Here is a 23,799-nt window from a genome sequence, read left to right on the forward strand (position 1 = left end):
TCAATTAAATTTAACACCCAATGGATCCCAACAACTGCACCGTAATAATAAGACTAATCTGTTCCAGCAGCAAACAGATCTGAAAATCATTGTCGTCGTCTGCATGTTTATTGTTATGTAGTGAACCGTGACCGTGGAGAAAGTAGAATATGCTCCAAGAGAATAAAAGAAACAAACATGACGTCATGCGCAAAAGAGAAGTTTCTACTCATGTGTTTAAATCTCTTTGGTGTATTGAAGCATAGATAACGCATAAAGGAAAATTTATGGCTGATGTATCCTAAACCGTAAATTCCTTATCCCTTCAAAATTAAGAAAAAATTACAATTACAATTCGTTTGCGGTTTCTTGACCAAAGAAAATACTTTTCAATGCTAAACGTTTAAATAAAAAATTGCAATCTTTTTCAATAGTCTGCTTTTACTTACATTATTTAATAAGGTAGTTAAGCTAGAAAAGAAAAAAATACCTTTCATGTTTTTTGTAAGTAAATATGGATTTTCTAACCCTTTGGTTTTTCCATTGATTATACATTACATCGTTATATAATACCAATATCTATGGTTTGTTCAAGTGAAGTAATACATAAGTGTATAGTATATGTCATTTGCAAAAGCTGCTACCTGCTACCAAGGAAATCGATATACAGTCAAATTAAAAATATATCATTAAGCATACAGTAGCAAAAGTACTAATTTTTTTTCATGATAATTTACCCCAAGAAAAATTAAACTTTACTTGAGAAACTCATGTTGAATGAATAGGTTGCATTTTGATTCGTTTAAAACATTCAGGTTTACTTTAATTGCGATTTTTTAGCTTTTCACTACTACACAGTAGTGTTTTGTGTTTCACAGTTTTCATTTTTTCTACCACAACTTAAGACTACTTAGCCCAGGCCTGCACAACTCAAAATGGTACAAGGGTCGCAACAGGAAAAACCTTTTTTCGCGGGCCGCATACTAACGTTGATGTAACCACTATAACATGTATACAATGCGATATAGTCGAATAACAGATATCGCCGAGTTAGGAAAAAATGAAATGTTATTACATCGTGGGCCGCATTAAAAGGTTGCGCGGGCCATATGTTGTGCAGGACTTACTTAACCTATGTCACTAAGCTAATTGGACCGATAGACGGGTTAAGTGGTAAAGTGCCCATGAAGTTGTTCGTTGAAGTGGTCAAAGCAAAGCTGAATATTTCAAACGCACCCGTTTTATCTTGCTCAACACAATGGTGACACTAGGATTAACTTCACTAAATGGAAAAAAGGGGTGAACTAGGCTACGGAAAGTCGCTCTCCGACATTCCGTAAATTAGTGCTGACCTCTAAACAACAACACAGGGTTTTTAAAACAGTAGGCTTCCCTTTGATATAGGCCCGCTATGAGCAATTAGCAAGGAAAATGGAGAACCGCAAAACATAAATAAATGTTTTACGACGTTTTATCGTGCTTGCATTGAGCTATTTTGTGGTGCTTGTCGTTCTAGCCCAGCGGTTCCCAAACTGGGGTCCGCGGACCAACTAGGGTCCGTAAAGCAGTTTCGTAGGGTCCGCAATGAGAATTAGTCTTTAAAGCTTTAAAGCAGTTTCAGAGGGTGGATGTAGTACACAACATGAGAGTTGCGCTATCCAAAACCAAACCAAACATTGATGAGTTAATTGCAGCAAAACAAGTGCACCCATCCCATTAAACGCCTACTGTATTTGATAGTTTTTGCTTTTTCTTTCATTAGTGTGGTTTTTGAATTTTTCCTATAGCATTCTTTGATTTTTATAGGGCCGTGAAATATCAAAATTATTGCAAAGGGTTCACCAGGCAAAATTTTTAGAAAAGTTTGGGAACCGCTGTTCTAGCCTATGTACAGTGTACACGAAAGTCAAAAGCATCTTGTGTAGTTTTAGGCTACCTAGCTTGAGAATTGAGATAGGTTATAATCTAACCATGCATGTGTTTTACTGCTTTTGTTTTTACGTTTTAGGATGAGATGCTGATTGTTATGTGGGTCAAGTGGATAAAATTTGGACCAAAGTTGAAAAACACCCTACCCTGTAGGCTAGGCTAGCATTAGGCTACAGGCAGGCCAGGGTATACCTGGGTTTTCTGTTAGTCTTCCCTAGAGTAGTCCTATAGTGATTTCCGTCTTGACGAGGTTGTTAATACTAAAATTGCTATAGGTTAGCTGCTTTTGCAATGAAACAGCTAACCAAACAATTTTTCAAGGAATGTTGTGCAAGCATAGGCAAATAGACGCTCAATAGACCCTTTCTGAGTTACTGTCTGGATGGCAAGATTTTATAATCGCCTATATTAAACAATGGAACATGTTGAACTACATTAAATCTTTTTTAAATTGCAAGCCATTGCATTGTAAAGATTTCATTCAGGCGAGTGGCATATGAATTCCTTGAAGCAATAAAAAATAATTTTGAAAATATGTTGCCTAGTTATTATTTTACAGTGGTTTGAATCGTACGCACTGGACTAGTCTGATACGAAGTCACGTTTTGTGATCAGCGTAGCAAGCAACATAAAATCCTTAAGAGTTCATGTAATATCTGCGGCGCGTTTACATTTAATAATTTGGTTTGTATTTACTTCTAGTTGATTATTTTAAGCTTTGCTTGACATGCCAAACACAATTAGCCGGTGTAATACGCCGCAGATTACACGCAAACTCTTATGCATTTTACGTCGCATTCTTCACTGACAACGTACCTAGACATCATATCGGACAATCCCAGTGCGTAGGATACAAAGCACTGTAAAATAAGAACTGGCAAAATATTTTCAAATTTTTTTTGTATTGCGTAAGGAAATTCATATGCGACACACCTGAGTGAAATTTTTACAATACAATGCCCAGAACATTTGCAATTTAAAAAAGAATCAAAGTGGGTCAACAATTTCCATTGTTAAGTATAGGTGATCGAAAAAATCTTGCCTCCCAAAAAAAGGGCTGCGCTAACTCGGTAAGGGTCTATTATATTTGGCAGCATCTATTTCACCGACAGTCGATTACTGAATTTGAAAAAAAAATACTTCGCTAAATGGCTAACCAGTTACGCAGTTGGTATTTTCCTACTTTGGTAAATGGTGGCCAGTGAAGTAGACACATATTTTCCCGGTGCCCATACTAATTTTTTCAAAGTGTAAATTCACCCAAAACTAATCCACTCTGACCCAAACTAACTTATCTTGATTAAATTACTAAGTTAGCCCGTGAATTAAAATAAATGCTATTTTTCAACTAAAAAGCACTATTTTTTTCCAAAGTCTGAATTAATTTAAAACTAATCCCTTCTAACCCAAACTGTCACCTCTCATGACTAGGCCTAAATTAAAAATAAATTTGGACAAAAAAAGAAATAAACCAATGGCGAGATGGATGGCAATCTACTGTCATCAATACATGAAAAAAATTCCGAGCTGAGTTTAAACATGATTGTTCACTTGCTTTCTGCTGCTCATGTTTTGTAAAGTGAAAGCTTGTAATTGTCATCTTTTTCAGGTTTTGTTGTTTGAAGCAGGCGATCACCCACTCTGGCCATGCTCACCTCGATATTTTAGGGCTAGCGATTAATTACCCTTCTTGATTGCACGAAATGGGCAGTTTTTACACCTGGCAAATGTTGATTAGCCGAATATTTCAGGGAACTTCATGATGAACACATTTTCATTTAGTTTTCAATTTGTTGCCTATTTTATGGATTATGAGGTCTTTTAACGGTGTTGGCGTTTCGGTGCGTATTGTACGTTTACCAGGCGTATTAGGCTAACCACCTCACATTTTTCAATTTGCGACATATTTTTTACGTCATATACATACATTATGCGAGACAACTGTCCTCCTGTACTTAAACGTCATCCAAACTTTATGTGTTAAATATGTTTGTTAGGAATACTAAACCGTTCTGTGTAGCAGTAAATGCATCCGAAACAATTGTGGTAAAACAAATGCTCAAGACATGTTTAATTTTACCAATTCTTTTTCTTTCTTATTACCTCATGAAACCAAAGAAACAAGAGCTTTAGATTGCAGGTGGTTGATATTAGCGCACACAACATCGAGGAAAGTTTGCAGTCGACAAAGATAAACAAACGTTTGCGCATATATCCACTACCTGTCAATTAGTTGTAGGCAGTAAGCCGAAATTGTAAGTAACTTAATTTGCACTGGTATACACAGTATGATAATTAACCGGAATAACCGTGAGGCAAAATATGACTTTTAGGATCGCATATATTTTCTTCGCTTTTAATGGTGTATAAATTTGACCCAAATGCAAATTGTTATGCTTCGCAGTGACATCGCCCAGGTCTGATATATTTCTACACATATGAGTCACAAGTGTGTGGTTTACCATTATCATTATGCATTGCAATGTGTTTGTCTTTTTTATGAAATTTTTAGCAGTATGATAGTGCAACGCTTAGTAGTGTTGTGTGAGATGAAATTTATTTGCATCTCGCCAAGGCATTGTTGCATTAAAATGATCATTGAACACGTTCGAAAACTCAAGCAGGCAAAGCAATTCTAACCGTCATAAATCATGATTAAATGATAACATTTTATCTTAATCTTTTTGTAAAGGTTGTTATGGAAGCAGTCGTAATGACTTTTATTAATATTGTTAATACAGTACTAATAAAAGGCCAACAGGCCCAAATTAGATATAGATATAATAGATTACAAATGCTAGATATGAAGAACCAAACTTGAATGTTTGTCTAACCCTAAAAATCTTCAATCACATCAATGGTCATTGGTCCATGATTTTCAACAGCGTCAAACAGATTGTTTAAATAATTTGCCTATAAATTTCTTTAGGTTTGTCGCATTGAGGTTAATCACTTGAGCACTGTTTATCATATACGTGCAGAAGTTACTATGCATGCTTATTGCTTAGCCCCATGTCATCTAATTACAGTGAAAGTGTTGTAGTTCTATGCTTGGTTCAGTGCAGTCCTTAGTCCAAAAGTGAAGAGTAAAAAAACTTAGCAGATCAACAAGTTTTTAACATAGATTATTGAAGAAAAATGAATAACAATACATATTCGGAGCATATATCAGTACTGTACTTCAACAACAGCAACCAACATATCAATCACAATGTTGTTGACATCAAAAGTACACCGCATCATACATAAAGCAGCTACATTATGGATGATGACGGTGATTATACCACATTTTAAATACTAATATTGATGAACCAAATTTTTCGGATTAACAGTTTCTATTTAATAAGTGGTGTCATTAGGTATGTTGCCAAGGTTTTTACACTTACAATTTTGGTTACGACATAAGGTTGAGAAACACTGGCATATGTGATTAATGTCCAAGATTGTACAAGCCAGACCAGTTCATTCAAAATTGCATAGCAGCTTTATATTGTTGTTTAAGAATATGCATGTTATAGTTACAGGACGGGTATGTCATAAACAATGATTTATGATACTTTACTTAAAGGAACAGAATCAGAACTAGGACTATGACATGTTAGGATAACTAATAAATTGATAAACTTTGTGTCAAACTTAAACTGGATCCATGGACTAAAAAGCTTAAAGAAGAACACTTGCTGGGATACAACTATAAAAACTCAACAACAATGGAGAAATATGAAATGGATTCATATTTACCAGCTCTCACAGAAATGAGTAAGAATTTCATTATATTTGAATTTAAAATATAAAAATGTATAATTTACAAAGGAAGTAATAATTTAGTTTTATTTGCTAGTATCAACTATATACCTGCTGTATAGCTTTCCAAATATGTTTGTAGTGTTTATTCGCTGACTCACTGGTTTCTTTTTCACCACTTCGGTAGTGAGTAATTTCCAGTAAGTAATTTACGGTAATTTGTTTTACCAGAAACTAAATATTTCTATATACAATAGTTTTTCTTTTGTCTGCCTCATTAATCTTCACAGCCCTTTGCACTCATTAAATTATAATATAATCTTGTTTATGTTACATTTTCCTGACATTGTTACTTAACATACTAGTGACTCTTTTACAAACTGTGAACTTGACAGTACATTACCCCACACTTGTCATCAGTGTTAAAAATCAAGTTTACTTGTTTGGCAATCAGCTCTCGTCAAGTAGAAAGTTTTCAAGTGGTTGGTATTGATTTATCGATGTTAAAGCATATGTTAGCAAAATGATGGTTACCGCACCTCTTCTTTGATACTCTCACTAGTAATGCCCGAGACTGCTACATATGGAGTCTAGTTGAATATAGGCATCGGTGCATAATGTTGTAAAGGATGAATAAAACTGCTGCTATACTTTTGAACAAATCTGTAGCAGACGTTGCATTGACAATGTTTTTGATTTGAAACAATACCTCGTAGCACTAGCAACATCATCCAAATTGCTACGGATCAGTTCAAAAATATTTTGGCTATTTTATTCATCCTTCTAATTATAGAGGGTTTTTAATCTTGTTTATGTAGTAGATGTATGATTTATTTTGATATGTTGCACTGACTTAGGTAATTATGTTAATAAAAACAGTTTGAATTCGCTTTCTGGAGAAAGTTACTTTGTTTTCTTTGGTGATAAATGTTTTCATAATCAAAAAATAAGTTGGCCTTGCAACGTTTTCCTTGACCTCAATCATTTCAGTTTATTTGTTTGAATGATTGTTTGGATTTTTAAAATGCTTGCTGCTACTTTGTAGTGTATATTTATTAGATAAGAACTGACTGAGACTAATTAATTGTATTTGTTTTGTTTAGTGACTGCTAAATGTTTGTTGTAAAGCATATCCATTAGCTTTTAAACTAAGATGAGACTTTCCTGATTTTGTTCAGTATTTTGTACAGCTATTGAGTTTAAAATTATAAAATTATCAGAATTGGTACCTGTAGTAGCTGACTATTGTTGCATACAGTATTCATAACACGTGTTACAAGCACTGCTTTATTGCCTTAGCACAGCATTTTACTTAGCATTTCTATGCAAAAATGGAAACTGTTGAAGACTGGGGTAATATTTTTTATAGGCCATTTTCATGATTCAAAAATTAACAAGAACAGGGCATCGGAATATATTTGTCTACAATTTATCACGCTTTGTGGAAACATTTTTCTTGTGTCGATATTGGTTTATTATAACCAAGCAACCAGTTTTAAATTCAAGAAGCATAGCTTGTGTGTATTCCTTATTTCCATTTAATGACCGGATATCATAAACTAGGAGAAAGTGCTAAATGAAGTAATAAATTTGTGTGGCATATCCCTAACCCAATTAAAATACAGAGGCTTTAGTGTTTCAAGGTCAAAATTGGAACTTGAAATTGAGAATGGTACAGCTGGAAATACACAGTATGAAACACATTATCATCACAATAGAATGAAGTGTTATGGAAAAGGTCCAATGATCAGTTAATTCATTTCCTGAGTGACAACGCCGTTTGTAGTTAGCTGACGTTGACTCACACTGAAAGTAAATATCGGCTAAATTAAAACACTCTTTTCTGCCTATTGTCATGGTCTACTGGAAAGTTAAATTATCTAATAGTTCACTACTCCTTGCTACAACAGGTGAAATTGTGTATGTCTGATGATTGATCGTGTCAAACATTTCTTTCAAGTGGGCAAACTACATGCCGTACCAACAACACGTATCGTTTAGAATAGTTTGAAATTCTTGCGGATGTGCTGATAAATATAATCCATTGTGGGAATAAAGCATGTATGTCAACGCATGACCATTGTCATCGCTAGACCAAACGAACTTCCATTTGTTTTATCAGTCTCTATTGTTGGATTGTAGCCATCGCTGGCAGCCTTAACTTCTGTGCGTTTGCACTACTTTATTGCGTCGGATAGATGGTTAACCTTTAGAAAGATACCTATTTCAATAATTGAACAGTGACGGTTTATGTCAGGTTCGTACAGACGTGCTGAACAAATAAGCCAAGTTAGTGTAAAGAATCTTCCAAGGATCTAGAAAAACTAAATTGTTTTAAACTTAGATTGGTCTCCCGTTTTGTTGTGTTATAGGAAGGGTGATAGCCATCCGCCATAGTTTTGTAGAAGACAGTTTTTGTTAAGGTTTGTATCTGACTGGAGACGATCTGGTTATTATATATATTTTATACTTATAGTCACCCGATTCTCCAGCTCCAACAGCTTTAAAATGTTGCCTATTCAGATTTTTTTGGGCTTTTATGCTAGGTGTTCGGAATACGGAACACGACTGTGTAATAAAATAATTGTAATTTAATCATTGTGTTATACTTGTGACCACGGGCGCCGAACTTGGGCGGACAGGGCGGATTTTTCCGCCCTGGATTTTTCTAACAAATAATAGCGATTTTACGTTCAAAAGGTTATGCAGTCAAATCCGGTTAATTGCATTCTGGATAATCGCATAATTCGTTTTATCGCATAAAGGGCGCAAGTCCCAAACCGTAGTATATCATTTGTAAAGATAATACTTCGGTTTATCGCATAATGGTTTATTGCATAATCCGCTTAATTGATGATGCCGTAATATGATAAGATGATGCCGTAATATGTGAAGAAGAATTACGAAACAAATAAGTTAAAAAAGACGACAACAATAAAGAAAGCTCTGCTGACGCAATCGCTGTGACAACACCAAAAAATAAAGAAGTTCTACATGTACTTCATACAATTCGCCAATGACTACAGTTTGAAGGGGCAGGCATGGCCACATTCGTTCATTTAAAAACACAAATACAAGAAAGCATGTTTTCATCTTTTGCGTGCTTGAATGAATGGATGATGGCAATACACAATAAACGTTAGTGTTTTGCGTGTTGACGTCTTTACACGTGACCAACTTCGCCCGTCAAGTAAGAAAATAAGTGGAATTTGCACTTTTGCATAAACGCATAATTCGTTTAATCGCATAAAAAGGCTTGGCAAATTGACTACGCAATTACAGTCACCGAATTCGACTGTATATGCTTTTGTTGGAAGTGTTTTCCCATCTCTGGTGTTACGTCTGTACAGACAAACATAATGACCAAAAATAACCTTGGGACGACGCATGCGAAGAGTTTAAAGAGAATAGCGAGTGCAAAACTAGAAGAGGGTGCGGAAAATCACAGACGAGATACTTTACTGCAGGGTTGAAAATTTTAACGTTCTTGATTATGTGTCAAATAGAAGTATATTCAGTAATCGTTGCTGCTAATTTTGTTAGATCTGTTTCGTTTTTTTGATGCGAATAAAATAAAAAACGAACAATAAATAAATAATAGATAATGAGTGAATAATGCGTATAAGAACTAAAAGTAGGACGTATGGAAGAACAAAGAACATGCTCCCAGCGGTCCGTAGATGTTTGGGGAATTCCCAAACATCTGAACCCATTAACTTTTCCGCCCTACATTTTGTAAACTTCGGCGCCTTTGCTTGTGATATATGTGTAATAAACAGCGTCGCATTTTTTCATGTTCCCAGATTATTAAGCGTTTGAATGCGAACTGTCTGGAGGAATGAGCTGGTATCCTACATATTGCTTTCGGCAGAAACACGGCTTTTTAACAGCGGTATTTGTCAAAGACGTGTTTTGATACAACAACGACAACGTAGTAGTACTAGTACTGTTAGTTATATTGTGATAGTAAGATTCGAAATCGTGAACGTTTTCTTAAATTGTTCTTAAAACAAGCGTGTTTCTGGTAGTTGTTGAGCCTTTATTTTTCATGTCCATATTTTCGATAAAAAGGCCATGTAAATCGGTCAGGATATGACGAAAAATATGTAACGAACTAGGTTACGCAAACGAACGAAGTAGGTTGCACAACCCGCGGCAAATGAGATATGGACGTGAAAGCTGAAACATTAATTTGAACAACTTAAGGGAATTGTAGTTACCAATTTTTACGCGTAGCTCAAATAACGAAAGAAATTATTTTTCTGCTGTTTACCATTTGTCATTTGTGTAAAATTTCTTACCTGCGTAATTGCTCACATTCTATGCCGAGTGGTTAGTTTCGAAGAAAGCAAGGTAATTTACATAATGTAGAGATTACTTGCATGCGAGCATTGTTTTAAATTAAACACTATACAGTATACACGCTCAAGGCAACGATGAGCAATAGATCTAGTTCGGCTACCAGAAAAACCGTTGTCACTTTAATTTGTATAAATTAAAAGCTCGGCAGAATATGCCTCTGTAATGCTTGATCGTCAAGTAGGCTTAAATCAGTTCTAAAAGATTAAAAGTAAAGTGTGGTTCTATATTCCGTCCCATGTTATTTTTAGGGTAGAAATACCATGCGGGTTAGTCCATGTTATTATTGCTATTTTTTGCATTTTTTTCGTAAAATATGCGCGCGAACCTATTTTCTAGAATATATCGTTGGACGTATTCCCTCACGTTTCTGGTAATCACAGTTAGGCTGTCTCGTCTTCAGAGCTACGACATATCACGGGACAAGCTATTAAGAGGACTGTTAGGGCTTAGCGTTACAACAATCATGCCGATGTCGCCTAGGACTTGGGCTTCTGTTGCCATTTACTAGTTAAATGCGAGTTGGCAAGCATAGGCGAGTGATGCAACAAGATTGGGCTACATCCGGTCACCAAAACACGCGATGTAAGCAATTGCTTCTCTCACTCTACTCGACAAACAAATGAAAATACGATTTCGTTTTGTAAACCGCAATTGAAAAGTTGTTGGCAGAAAGATTGTATAATAGGCAACCGTCGAGTAGTAAATCGTGAATTTTAGCAAATTCGTTTAATCGGAAAGTTTACTTGTGTTAGTTCTATAATGACTTCGATACGACGGTTTTGCCCTCGTCCATAATGTAACGCGTGGCGTTTCATAACGTTAGCATTTCAGAGTGTGCCTTAAATGTTTTAAGTTCGTGTAAATCCCGTACCTTTTCCAATAACGTGGGACCGAGTTGGAATTACTTAGATCAGTTTCTACACGTTACAATAACACCTGGGAAATTACTTGCGGACCTGTTGTTCATAGTGTTACAATGTTTCACTGCCATCGGTTATTTACTAGATTGGCAAGTTTTGTCGTTTATTCTTTTGCTTGCTGTTAGTGCGGCTTGTGTGACATCACTTTCCCCGCTATGTCGGTTTTCTATCTATTTTCCAATTTCAGTTTTATTTTAGTCTGTACGTAGCACGTTTAGTGCCAACAACAGATCGTTTAAATTGCATAATATTGACTGAAGTATATTTTAATTATGATATATCGTGTTTTCATTTTCTATTTACTAGAGTATTGGTTGGCAATATAATTTTAGGTGGATAGTGACGCAACTTCAAGCTCATAAAAATTCAGTGTCCTCCACAGATATGCGTTGAATTAAACTTGACAATTGGAAGCTCAAATACTATAGTTATGTAGGGTGAGACGGAGACATCATTTTAAACCTTTCCGCTTCCAGTCTTATTGAGGGCGAGCTTGATCGCTTTATTGTTTCTTCTAGCAGCCATGATATAATTTAATTCACAATACTCTGTCGCTATAATGCCACAAAAAGGTGAGCTATTTGCTACAGCAAGATGCTTACCTTTATCACTGGATCTTAAAACTGAACCAATGCAACGTCACAATAAGCATGTACCTTAACCCTTGTTACCGTTTTATACACTCATTTTTATTGCCTGGTTTTCTGAAGCATATACGAATGAAACAAATGATATTTTATACAGTAATTACAACTTTATGCAGTATTTCTTTTTAGGATCTGTTTTAGCCCTGTCTTTATATATACACATTCATTGTATTGTATTTTTTTTGCGTAGGTGGTGATGATTACAAAACTGAAGCTTTGCAAAGAGCAGCCAGAGAAAGAAAAGACATTGTGGGAAAATATGAAAAGGTCAGTACAATTAAAACAAAATGAACTGGACTGTTCATATTTTCACAGATATATTTCATTGTTATCTTCTAGGGTGAAGATAGTGATGAGGAGGAAGACCAGTGGCTGGATGCAAGAGCTAAAGTATACAGAGTTACCGATCGATATGGGTTTCTACAGTGAGTATGTTGTATTAAGTAGTTAATGTTATACATATGGTTCAAAACTGGTGAAAAACTGTTGTTTTGTGTACTGATAACTAGCAAGTCGTGTGTTGTCTTGAGGAGTATTATTTCATTTAGAAATAATGTCATTATAGTCAGTTGGGGCAAAAAAAAACATAGGGGTACTTGGGGTAAAAAAGGACAGCCCCCCCAACTCCCCCTAAGAATGATTTTTTTGAAAAAGCTTTGCATGGTTAGAAACATCATTTACTTGCATAGCTTTTTAACATACAATACAGGTCTAGAGGTAAGTACTCTTCAGGAACTATGCAAATCACTAAATTGACCCAAAAACGGTCCAAAAAAACTTTTTTTGCTCTTTACTAAACTTTTTGTGGATCGAAAACGATGGTTAAAAATCACAATCTTTTTATGTGTATCTACATGATATTTTAGTATGATTGTACTCCAGTACTTCAATTTTGATTGCTGTTAACCTTTCATTCTATTCTATGTTGTCTTTTTTTACCCCAAAACTACACAATGTGTTGGGGCAAAAAAAGGCAGTTGTTTTTATTTTCCCAGTGCTTGTTTTTTTTTACCCCATCTTTAATAACTTTCATTTTAGAATGATTTTGGTTGCTATAAGGAATTAAACTAGCACTTTAATGCTTTACTTGCATTGTCTCAGTTTCCTGATCTCTAGTAAATACATTAATCCTAATGTACTGATGATTCATTTGAAATTAAGTTAAGCGTGAAGTTTCACTCTCCAATCATTTTGTGTTGTTCTTTGTAGTTAATTGATTTATGTACCATTCCACTTTGTTGAACTCCTGCCAAATAGCTATTCAAAAGCTTAACCTTCTTGTAAGCATTTACCAGTTTCAGAAGTCTCTGTTCAGTAGTAGTTTAACCAGTCCTGGTAGCATTGTGTTTCTCCAAAAGATGAAGAAGGCAATCCAATTTTGGAAAAGACCAGTCCACAGGAAACTGAATGGTCAAGTAATGTGGAAGAAATGCCATCCACCTCATCAATCCGCAACTTTTAAGCTGTTTCCACACCGTCGACGAGCACCACAGTACAATCACGGATCAGAACAACAAAGGACATCATCAATGAGTTGCAACTTCACGCTCCCGAAGGGATGAAGTATGAAATACGGCTTGTGTCAAAAGATGAATCGGTTTCGATAGAAAGTGTGTTAAAATCAAGGGGACGACAAACAAATGACAAGAAGAAAAAAAGAAAAAAGAGTGAAGATGAATGGAAGAATTTTAACAAATGAAGAATTTAACGAGCAAGTTGAAAACTTTGAAGCAAATGGAACAATTGCAAAAAAGAGAAAAGCTGGGAGAAGGAAAAGGAACGCAGACGAAGATGAAGAAATAAATTCACTGGACTTGGAGGAGGAGGAAGAAATAGAAAGAAGGATGGAGCGGGAAATTCAAAGACAAATGGATGAAGACATGAGGAGAGTAGATACAGAGGATGAGATGGTAGAAGAGTCTGACGATGAATCTGAAGAAATGAATGACAAAACAAGAGAAGACACAGTTGTTAGAATGGAAGATGTAGAGGAAGAGAGAAGCGATGTAACTGAAGAAAGAAAAGAGAACATTTAAAATGAACAAAAAGCAAATTGGAAAGTACTTTGCAGTGTTTTGGGAGAAGCCAAAAACATATTATTGGGGAAAACTTCTGAAGGTCTTCAGAGACGAGGTTGATGGAAAGATTGAGCAAGTTGAATTTAAGTTTTGGGACAAGAAATCAACTTCAGAAGATGCAGTGTATTGGGACTGGCAAACAAAGGAAGACATAGATATAGTCACCGTTGAAAATTGTTTTTGGGGTCCTTCAACCGCAGTGTTAACTTCTGTCGGACGTGCAAAATCATATTTTGGTTTTGCCGAAGAAGAGGAAGTGAAAGAAAAATTTGTGTTCCTAAGCAAATATGGACTTCATAATGCATAAACTTTTTTGTTTGTTTGAACAAGATGTTACAGTTTCATCCTCATCTGTATATATTGCTATTTCTTCTGCTTTGTGTTGCTTTTAATAAACAAAATTTGCTGTTGAAATTGATTGTTTTTTTTTACCCCGAGCATGGTTTTTATTGCCCCAAACACTGGGGAAAAAAAAGCAACACAAAATATTCGATAAAAATAAAAAGAATAAACATAATGCTCCAATTTTTTGGATACATCAATGGAATATTAATATTGATCAATAGAGGGTAAAACTTGACTTTTTGGCCCATTTTTTAGCGAGAAAATCAAAAGTTTGTCAATTTTGCATTTTTTTGCCCCACTTGACTATATATCATGATTTGCTATTTGCATGAGAAAGTTTAAAGAGTTATTTCTTATATATATCGCTGCATATTTTTTTAGTGAGGAAGAACTTTCTGAAATACCAAGTTTTGAGGAAGAGAGAAGAAAGCACACGGAAGTGAAGCGACAACTGAAATGGCTAAAAATGCTTCAAAAGTGGATTAACTATGTTGGCACTGAAAAGGTGATGAAATTTTTCCTAAAACAAAGACTTTACCTGGCTTCACCAGAAGGTTCACATCGTGCCGAGCACATTCTGCTGTGTATGTTTTATTGATATACTGTATACTTCATTTTCCTCGTGAACGCTCTGGTACGTAACAATTGCCTGTGGCTTGGTAATATTTCAATATAACTATGTCTGTCATGTATTGGTGTTGAATGAAATCATCTTCTTTGGTAAGCGTACTTAAGAATATCTAATTTGGAATTTAATTTGTTTTATCTTGTAATGTATAGTTGAACAGTCTAATTTAAAGTAACCATTGTTCACTCAATTTACTTGCAGCTACGAACCCGGGTTTACAAAGGAATCCCACTTGGTTTAAGGGGAGATGCATGGAAACTATTGCTCAACGTTGCTGGTTTGAAAGAAAACAAACCAAATATGTATGAGGTACACAGCTCCTTATTCTGCCGTTTTTGGTGAAAGCCTCGAGCCTGGTCATTTAACTCTGTCTTTATATAGCAACAGGAAATCTTTGTGGCAATACTTTAGCATTTGCTTTCCTTACTCGGTCAACGTTGCACAAGCAGTTGTTTTTATTAAATATAAATAATTGCGTTGGGAAGCATCTTGGGGTTACCACTGTAAATTTTTATATCAGGTTTTGATTTTTTGTTCCTGTAAGACAATTATTATCAAATTAAAATTATCATTGATTTGTATCCAACTGGTTTTAATTCTTAGAGGGTAACTACAGCAAACGTTTCATGGTATTGTTTTGCAAAATGTGAACACCAAGGAAAAAATAAATTATGTTATCTAAAACATGACTTACTAATAGACCTCTTTGGGCCAATACTACAGGCCTAATGATGTCTTTTTAAAAGCAAACTTTTCGATTGCATTGAAATGCACATAAGTTGTTTTGAAAACAGCAAAACACTTACTTTTAGATGGTTTATTTTGAATTTTAACTGATTCATCATGCAACCATGAAACTTGTCCACAAAATAAAACAATTGTTAACTTTCTAAAAAGCTTAATCCACAAATGAGCTTGAAACTTTTGCTCCAGTACTGTATGGTGCTGAACACAATTTTATGGTTTTACCTACTCAATACTCTTTTTCATGATTGTTCATGTTTTCAACACTGTTTTCTATTCAATGCTAGGAAATGAAGCAAAGATCTCAGGCCCAGTCCCCTGATATCAAACAAATAGACATGGATGTCAATAGAACTTATCGTAATCACATCATGTTTAGGAAAAGATACAGGTAAGAAAAAAAGTTTGTGTTGTATGTGGGCTAAGTATTATTTATTCAATATGATTGATTCAGCCAGTACCTGGTGCATTAGTTTTTCTGTAAGAAGTGTTTGCGCATAAAGTACAGTGGCCTGCGCAGGTCAACAGCTCTATGAATCAGTTGATCTGACTCAGCTTATTCACACTATTCAGGTATCCTGCAGTATTTGAACATAACTATGATAATAATGAACACCTGATCAATAGATTTGTGTGTTTAGCTGTTGAAAAAATTAAACCTCAAACTCGTAGTTAGAAATTATGCTTAAAATTACTATGCTGGTACTGTAAAAGTCCAGTTTTATGCTGTATTACAACTTCAATTGATCAGCAATTTAGGTCATTAGTAAGTTTGAAATAATGCAGTAATAGTTCTGTAACTTCTGTATATGTAATGTATGGTATTTAGTTAAATAAAATTTATAAATACTGTCATTCCTCACAACTCAAACTCGTTTCTGAATGTAGTTTGAGTTAAACGGTTTGTTATCACAAGTACTGCAGTGTTTCCCATAAGAAAAATTTGCTGTTTAAATTAATCTCAGAATAACAGCCTTGTCAATTTTTAAAATCAGTATTTTCAGCGAGCAGAACTTGAGTAAATACAAATATAAGTGAAATATAAATATAAGGTAATAGCAATACACAACGCGCATTGTTAGAAATAAAAGAAATTCAAAAGAAGAAAATGATGTTTAATGAAAGAATACCAGTTAGGAGTGTTGTATATAAATATTTACTCATTGATTACATTCAAGTTTCCTGCAAAATTTCGCTTTTGAAGTAAAATTTTATCTAAAATATGTGTTGACTTGACGTTGTTTAAGTTAAGGGCATTTGAGTTTTGATGTATCACTGTATATTCCCATGTACAGGTTAACCAACTCTGGGTTGTAAGGTCTTTTGTCATCCTGGCCACATACACTTCGGATAAGGCTTTTGCATGTTAAATTATTAATATTAATTAGCAAGGGGGCTAACTCTCATTTCACTTCACACATTTTATCTCTCTTTATGATATTACTTGTGCCTCATCATGCTGGTAAAAGAGTTAAAATAGCTATACTTTTCATATTAATTAATTATTATATATTAATGTTGATTTCATGTTTACATATGTTTTCTCTCTTTTAGCATCAAACAACAACAACTTTTTTATGTACTGGCTGCCTATTCAATGTACAATACAGAAGTTGGTTATTGCCAGGGCATGTCACAGATAGCTGCCCTGCTTCTTATGTTTATGAGTGAAGAAGTGAGTCTAGGATGTTAAACTGTGTTATAGAAACATTATTTTGTTGATTTTATAGTTATTTTCAGTAAACCTTTCATCATTTAACTTAATCTTTAACTGATTTAAAGGAAGCTTTCTGGGGACTGCATTCCCTTCTTTATGGAGAAAAGCATCGTATGCATGGATTTTTTATTCCAGGTTTTCCAAAGTTGATGCGATTTCAAGAACACCACGATAAAATCTTGAAAAAATATATGCCAAGGCTTAAAAAGCATCTGGTGAGTTAATTTTCTTGTGTTTTTACAATGCGAAAGCATTCGCTATAAGAAAACACATGACTGCATCATATTTAACGTTAATTGTTTACAATGAAGGATCGCAATGAAATCTTTGCAAGCTTATACACCATGAAATGGTTCTTCCAATGCTTCTTAGACCGAGCACCATTTCCACTGACTTTGCGTTTATGGGATATCTACATGTTGGAAGGGGAAAAGCTCTTAACTGTCATGTCTTATACTACCTTGAAAATACATAAAGGTGATTATGCACATACTAATAAATGGAGATGTAACCTGCACGGTAATTATTTATTTGGTAGTCATTGGTAGTGTAGTGTACATTCATGTAAATACTACTTGCTATGGATATCTTTTTGCAGCTCATGCTGTCATGTAGCTGTTAACCTTACACTAACTTCATCTATGTCACTGTTGTCAAATGTTAACTTGATTGTAATTGTAATATGGAAGAATAATGATTGCTTGTAGCAGTTTTTTAAAAGCATCGTAGCATTTATTACTTTTTTGTATTTGTCAGCGATGATAAAGAAAATGGACATGGATGAAATAGTTTCTTTTCTACAAGAACGCCTTGCTGTCAGCTTTGGTTTTGATGACGATAATGTTGTAGAGCAGTTGAAGGTTGGTATAAGATAAATAACATACCATCTTAAAATAAATTGAAAACATTCAAGAATCTCAGTTAATTTTTCTTTCTACAGTTAAGTATGACTGAATTAAAACGTGGTCGAATGGATCTCCCTCCACCAGGAGGCCAAGAAGAGGAACCTAAACTGCCATTTGGTGTTGAAATAAAGCCAACTTTTGAGCAAGAAACTGGAATTCGATCACCAGCCCTTAAAAGTAAAGAAAGTCTAGTATTTTTACATTTTTGACCTTAATTAGTTTTTAAACAAACATACAACAGGTTTAGGTATTACTACCTTTGTCTCATTTTTCAAAAGTATTTTACCTAATGCCGGCAAGCATAGCTAAGATTAGGATAAGAATAAGTAATGAATTTGTGTTTTTAATGGAAAGCAATTTTTGCAGATTCTCTTTCCAAGAAATCTGAGAAAATGCAAAAAAGGGGAAAGGTTGCAATGGATTTAAATGGAGCAGTTCCTCGCTCCTCTGAATATATCTCAAGTTCAACTGATGTGCCAAAGAGTCCTAATTCTACTGATGACAATGCGGCAAGTAATTCCAACAAGGAAAGAAAGCTCTCGAAAAAGCAAAGTCAACGTGAAACCGATAGAACTGACACTGCTAGTTCTTCTGCTAATGAACATAGAAACAGAAAGTCAAAAAAGAGCAGTAAAAAAGAAAAAAAGTCTAAGGAGAAAAACAAAGCTGATGAAGCATCACATAAAGGGTCGATGAAAAATAGTGTCAATGATGAGGAAAACACTGTGCATGATTCACATACAAATAACACTGTAAAAAATCAACCGAAAGAAAATATCAGACACGAAACTAATATTAAATTTTCTGAATTAAGTAGCTCTCATGTTCTGCCAATAGCTGCTCATGTAGATACATCATCAAAAAAGTCTTCTGTTAAATCTGAAAAGCCGCCCTCTCCGCGGAAATCTGCCAGCAGGCGACCTGCTTGGTTAGAACCAATGACAAATGCAACATCAACTGAGTATACGTCATCAGTTGAGTCTAGTCAGCCATTTACGGGGTCTCCAGTTGAAACTACGAGTGCTGACAATGAAAATACAAAGGTCAAATTTGTTTGGAAGACGCCAAGTCCAACAAAGACGCCTTCATCGATGGATCATTTTTCCTATAATAACGTTAACAAGATGCCGAATGTAGCTTCATTGCCATCAAGTAGTCATCAGACTTTTCACCCTGTCAAACACCATCAACTGCTAGCTGAAACAGACTTAATTGACGATAGCAACACATACCATAAGAGTGCCAGAAGAAGCAAAGATTTTGATAAACAGCCAGCAAGCAAAAGGCGGGGGTCAGATGGACACAAGGGCAAGAGTCATTTGAAGTTAAACAAAGTTGAGGTAAGAAAACAAAAACTTTTTTGATTTTCATTCATGGATGTGTGAGCTTGCAATGTGTCATTGTAAGTGGTTGAAGTGTTGGACTATCTAACAGTGTTAAACTAAAAAACCATTAAAACTGCTGTTATTTTCAAGTTTTGCTTCCCTCAGGGTTATTTTAGCTTGAGACATTTTTAGTGTCAATTCACTGTCTTTAATTTGTGGCCTTTTGTTAAGCATGCATATTGTTACAGCATGAGCTGCAAGTTTATGAAGATAATTTTGTGATTATGTGATTCATTTGTATGTTTTCTTAGCATGAAATCTACAAATCAGCATTCTCAATTGCCAAAAAATTTAATGTCTGAAATATTTTTTGTTTTAGCATCATTGTGAAAATAATTAATTACCAGTACAACTTTAATTTTTATAACTAGCCATTTACCTCCATTAGCCATTGAACCTCATTCATGGTCAAGTAATAACTACACAGTAAACAAACAAAAGTTCATGTCATCTAATAAGAGCCCTTTGGTTGACATAGTTTGTCAGCTTTTCTGCTCGAAAAATGTGTAGTTCCTTTGACGTGGGTTAATGCTAAAACGTTATAAAATCGTTAGTTCTCCAGTAATAATCATGGAAATGGAGAACCTTATAAAAATATATTAAAGCACTTGGTTAGATTTTGTTCTGTATGTCTAATGCCTATTGACAGTTAATAAGCATTATCATTAATCCCATTAATAAACCGTTCACACAACTATCCTTTATATGGTAGTTTGTAGTTAACATGTGGCTGTCGCACATCTCACACGACCACTCCTTCCACTCCTATATTTGAATTCGAAAAATAACTTTAAGCTTGATTTAGCCATGTAGATATTCTAGAGCTAGTGCATGCTACAATAATCTTAACGACGTAAGTTTGTAATGATGCTTAGATGCTACAGCACTAACCCTCACCGCATAATTGACTTACGTCATTTCTATGATCAAACTCGCAGCCCATTCACATTTTCCAACCGTCGACAGGCCAGCGACCCGTTTTCATATGACAACCTCGAACAACGGGAAAATAAAAGATCACGCGCCGGCCCAAGGGCCCTCAGTCGCGGCCTCGACCAAGTGCAATATCCGACGTATTCGCAAAACGGATGCAAGGCAAGGCCTGTCAGTTTGTATGACAACGTTAAACAGGATATAACCGATAGTGAGGATGGCTTGGATGGCGTCACGAGTTCTCCACTTTTAACAAAAACGAGCGAGGCAGACACGGACAGCATATTTGAAGCGAAAATGGAGGTTTTGGCTCATATCCTATGATTTATATGAATGATAATATAATTAATTAATTAATTTTTGATTTATTTTGATTTTGCCTTGATCCACGTGCTTATGTTTGGTAGTGTACAATTTGTAGGTAAGTTGTAGTGCATGAATTTGGTGTGCCCTTGATGTCTTTAGTTTTATTAACAAATAAACAACATAAAGAAGTTTGTATTTCTCTATAGGAGTCACTAGAAAATCTTCGTGAACTTGCGGCCGGCTTAAGCCACACTCCGAGTCCGCGTTTTCCGGAAAAGAGCCAACATTTTTCTTCTCCCGTACAACCTATTTCCCCCGTTTCAGTGACTGCCTTGTTAAATGTGGGACTACAGAAACGAGACTATAGTAGCAGGTCAAAGTCCTTGGAGCTAGATGATGATGACGACGATCTTACCGCGCTCTCCGCACTTGATGACACTGCTCGTTCTTTGTCGAGGTCAGTGGAAATTCTCCAGGAGAAAGACAAGCGTTCGAGTGTCAGTAATCAAAACATGTCGCAAACCTCTACTTTCCGCAAAGCGGTCGAAGGAGCCGGACTCGCGACTCAGTTACCAAAACGGCCGAGTTCAACCGCCCTAAACTCGGCGCTTTCGGCGAATAGATTCGAGCTTGCAAGCCAAACGCGAGATCCGCGCTCCACTTCTTCAAACAGCAATTCTGCTTTCGCGTACCGACTGGATGATCCGGTTGCTGGAAAGATGGGCTTTAATAACGGTATGTTACTCAGCGAATTTACCAGGCGACAAGATTTACTGAATGCGAATCGTAGCAGCAATAAGTGGGGCGAAAGCAACTTGGACATGCCACCTACCAGCTATGAGTTGCTGCACACGCAAAGATTGGAGGCACAACCGGTTATTGCGGATTTCGGAGAAAACGACCGTCGTAATATGAATAATAACAGTTCGTTTAACGCCGCACATCGTTTCCAACCAACCGTTCAACACAATCACGATCCTGCTAACGTGAGGCATAAAACCAGCAAGCATGGGGGTGGAAATTCCAATGCTGTACCGACACAACCAACCGATTCAAAGCGGCTTGATCAGAAAAGGAAGGGGAATTATTACAGCCGACATGATGTCGCGCCGATTGACGGCAGATCTAAGTCATCCTACGCAACACAGCCCTGGCGTGGGATGGAAGTGATTCGCTATGATGAACACGTGGTGCCCAATTCTACTTCGCTAGGGTATCACGCAGGGTATCATCCGCAGACTTCGCGGACTTCTGCTGAGGATCGTTTTGCTGACATCACGTCGATTTCTCCGGAAAATTCTCCTCCCCAACCTCCGACACTTCATATAGGATCATCTCGGACGCGCTATTCACATTCTTCAGACAGCCACCACACCGGTCCTCGCTATGACAACCTCCACACTTTTCACCGTGTCGAAGCTCCTCCGCATCCAGGAATGACGTGCTCACATCATTACGTGATGCCTGACTCGGATGCGGTCCCTGCTGTCGAAACAAACTCATTTTGGTCGAGGGCGCGTCGTAAAAACAGTTCCAGTGTCACTATAAAAACTGAACACCCGTACAACGCACTCAATGACTCTGTCGTTTGACGCTTGAGATAGCGTTGGCACTTGTTGAATCTTTTAATTGTTGCAGTGTTGTTTTACCTTTTTCCATCGAGCGGCAATTACTTTATTTAATTTATCTGTGCACATATTTCTTGTTTTATCTGGCTACCTTCGAGCGAACAAAACCAAACTCGAATCCTTTTAAGTGTTTTATGTGTTAAGCTCTGTTCAAAGAGTAATTACTATTAATTTATTACCACGTTTCGCTTGTCCTGAAAACGGTTTCGTTTTATGGTCGTAAGGATAAAGATAAACGCGGTCATATTGCGTTGTGTCGTAAACTGTAATTGTTTTATAGCTAATACCAGACCTTTCGCACTTTCACAAGCTGCTTTGAGTTCCCTTAATGGAAACTAAGACTATAGTACGAAAGAAAGTGCTTAAATTATTATTTTCATAAACCTTTGCTTCTTAATGGCACCCCATCATTGAACAAACGTGTTTGTTTCAGTAATTGTGGATAAGAACAATATTACAAACATTTCCCGAACAAGTTTATTCAAATTTATTCAATCCATCCCGTAGTACAAAACGCACTTTATTGCATTCTTTCATCAGATAGTTAAATTTAACTTGCATTGTCTCGCGGCAAATTCTTGTCCAGATTTTATTTTGCCGGCTCTTTGATTTTTTCCACGAGTTCCCACCTTTTATTTTGTTCTGGGTTAGGTGCTATATCGTCAAAGTTGTGAGCAATTAGACTATAAGTTTAACCATATTATATTACTCTGATGTTTACAACTACTGTTATAAATGAAACCAGCCCTACGCGAATTTCATTTGTTGCTGTTTTTCATTGTTCTGACTTGGTGCTCACAAACCTCTTTGCTCTGCAGTTAGTGAACATATCTCATGCTATACCCACCCACAACTACTTTCTTTTGTAATCGATGTCATAAGTTGTTTACTCCCTGAGCTTGTGATAATTTGCTGTGGAGTTTGCTTGGTGATGCGCGACCCTGCTTGTCGGTCTTTTATCTGAGGTTTCCACAATTTGTTGAAACTTTGCCGATTCTTGCATTTTTTCGAACGTCTTGCATTAATAAACTTACTAGATTTGGTTTCATTTTAATAAAGTTATTCATTTCAAAGTGGCTACGTTTCTTGAGAACTCATTAACATGAGTTTATTTTGCTTAGATATTATAGGCTCTTGTTATGCTTACGTGAGCTAATTCAGTAATCCTTGTTCAACGTTCGCATTGCAGTTTGAGAATTAAGCTGATAATACAAATAGCTGTCTGGCATTTCATGTTTAGGTGACAAAAATTAGCTTAAGGCGAAGTTTTCTTTAATTTTTATCTAAATCGCTTTAAATAGGTATTCAACAAGTGGTGTAATTTGCATGAAATCTGATGCAGAGACCGTGTTTTGTAGCGTGTAATACGCAATCAATTGCGAGAAACGGAAATGAAACACGTACGTTTTTTCTAGTGTACATGCTTGCTTGTGCATAAATACAAATGTTTTTGTAAAATTTCTAGCGTATCACAAACCATGTAGACCTAACCAAGAAGTGTGGTTTACTTTAGATGCTCTTTTTACTTCAACTGTGCTGTTTAGTTTAG

The 23,799-nt window shown here is 35.9% G+C and overlaps 1 protein-coding gene across 3 annotated transcripts; it reads left to right on the top strand.

Annotated features, from left to right (window-relative positions):
* The first annotated feature begins 5,458 nt into the window (after positions 1–5,458).
* Positions 5,459–23,326, top strand: LOC143444238 (uncharacterized). 3 transcript variants are annotated; one of them, XM_076943401.1, is made up of 14 exons: positions 5,459–5,667; positions 11,772–11,848; positions 11,921–12,006; positions 14,386–14,509; positions 14,834–14,941; positions 15,664–15,767; positions 16,931–17,051; positions 17,159–17,308; positions 17,405–17,570; positions 17,850–17,953; positions 18,034–18,175; positions 18,365–19,338; positions 20,350–20,619; positions 20,829–23,326. In XM_076943401.1, the coding sequence occupies exons 1-14, from the start codon at positions 5,619–5,621 to the stop codon at positions 22,212–22,214; spliced, it is 3,861 nt and encodes a 1,286-aa protein (XP_076799516.1). In that variant the 5' UTR covers positions 5,459–5,618; the 3' UTR covers positions 22,215–23,326. The 3 variants fall into 3 exon arrangements, with proteins under 3 accessions (XP_076799516.1, XP_076799518.1, XP_076799517.1); XM_076943402.1 differs by lacking the exon at positions 5,459–5,667 and adding an exon at positions 10,622–11,506; XM_076943403.1 differs by lacking the exon at positions 20,350–20,619.
* The last annotated feature ends 473 nt before the right edge of the window (positions 23,327–23,799 follow it).

Source organism: Clavelina lepadiformis, chromosome 1, assembly GCF_947623445.1.
Source record: "Clavelina lepadiformis chromosome 1, kaClaLepa1.1, whole genome shotgun sequence".
Classification (NCBI taxonomy): domain Eukaryota; kingdom Metazoa; phylum Chordata; class Ascidiacea; order Aplousobranchia; family Clavelinidae; genus Clavelina; species Clavelina lepadiformis.

Bases quoted from the DNA above. Each gene is read 5' to 3' on its own strand.
- LOC143444238 (XM_076943401.1), top strand. From the start codon at position 5,619: ATGGAGAAATATGAAATGGATTCATATTTACCAGCTCTCACAGAAATG. The intron at 14,510-14,833 runs GTGATGAAATTT...ATTTACTTGCAG, and splicing joins ACTATGTTGGCACTGAAAAG to CTACGAACCCGGGTTTACAA. The intron at 17,954-18,033 runs GTTGGTATAAGA...TTCTTTCTACAG, and splicing joins ATGTTGTAGAGCAGTTGAAG to TTAAGTATGACTGAATTAAA.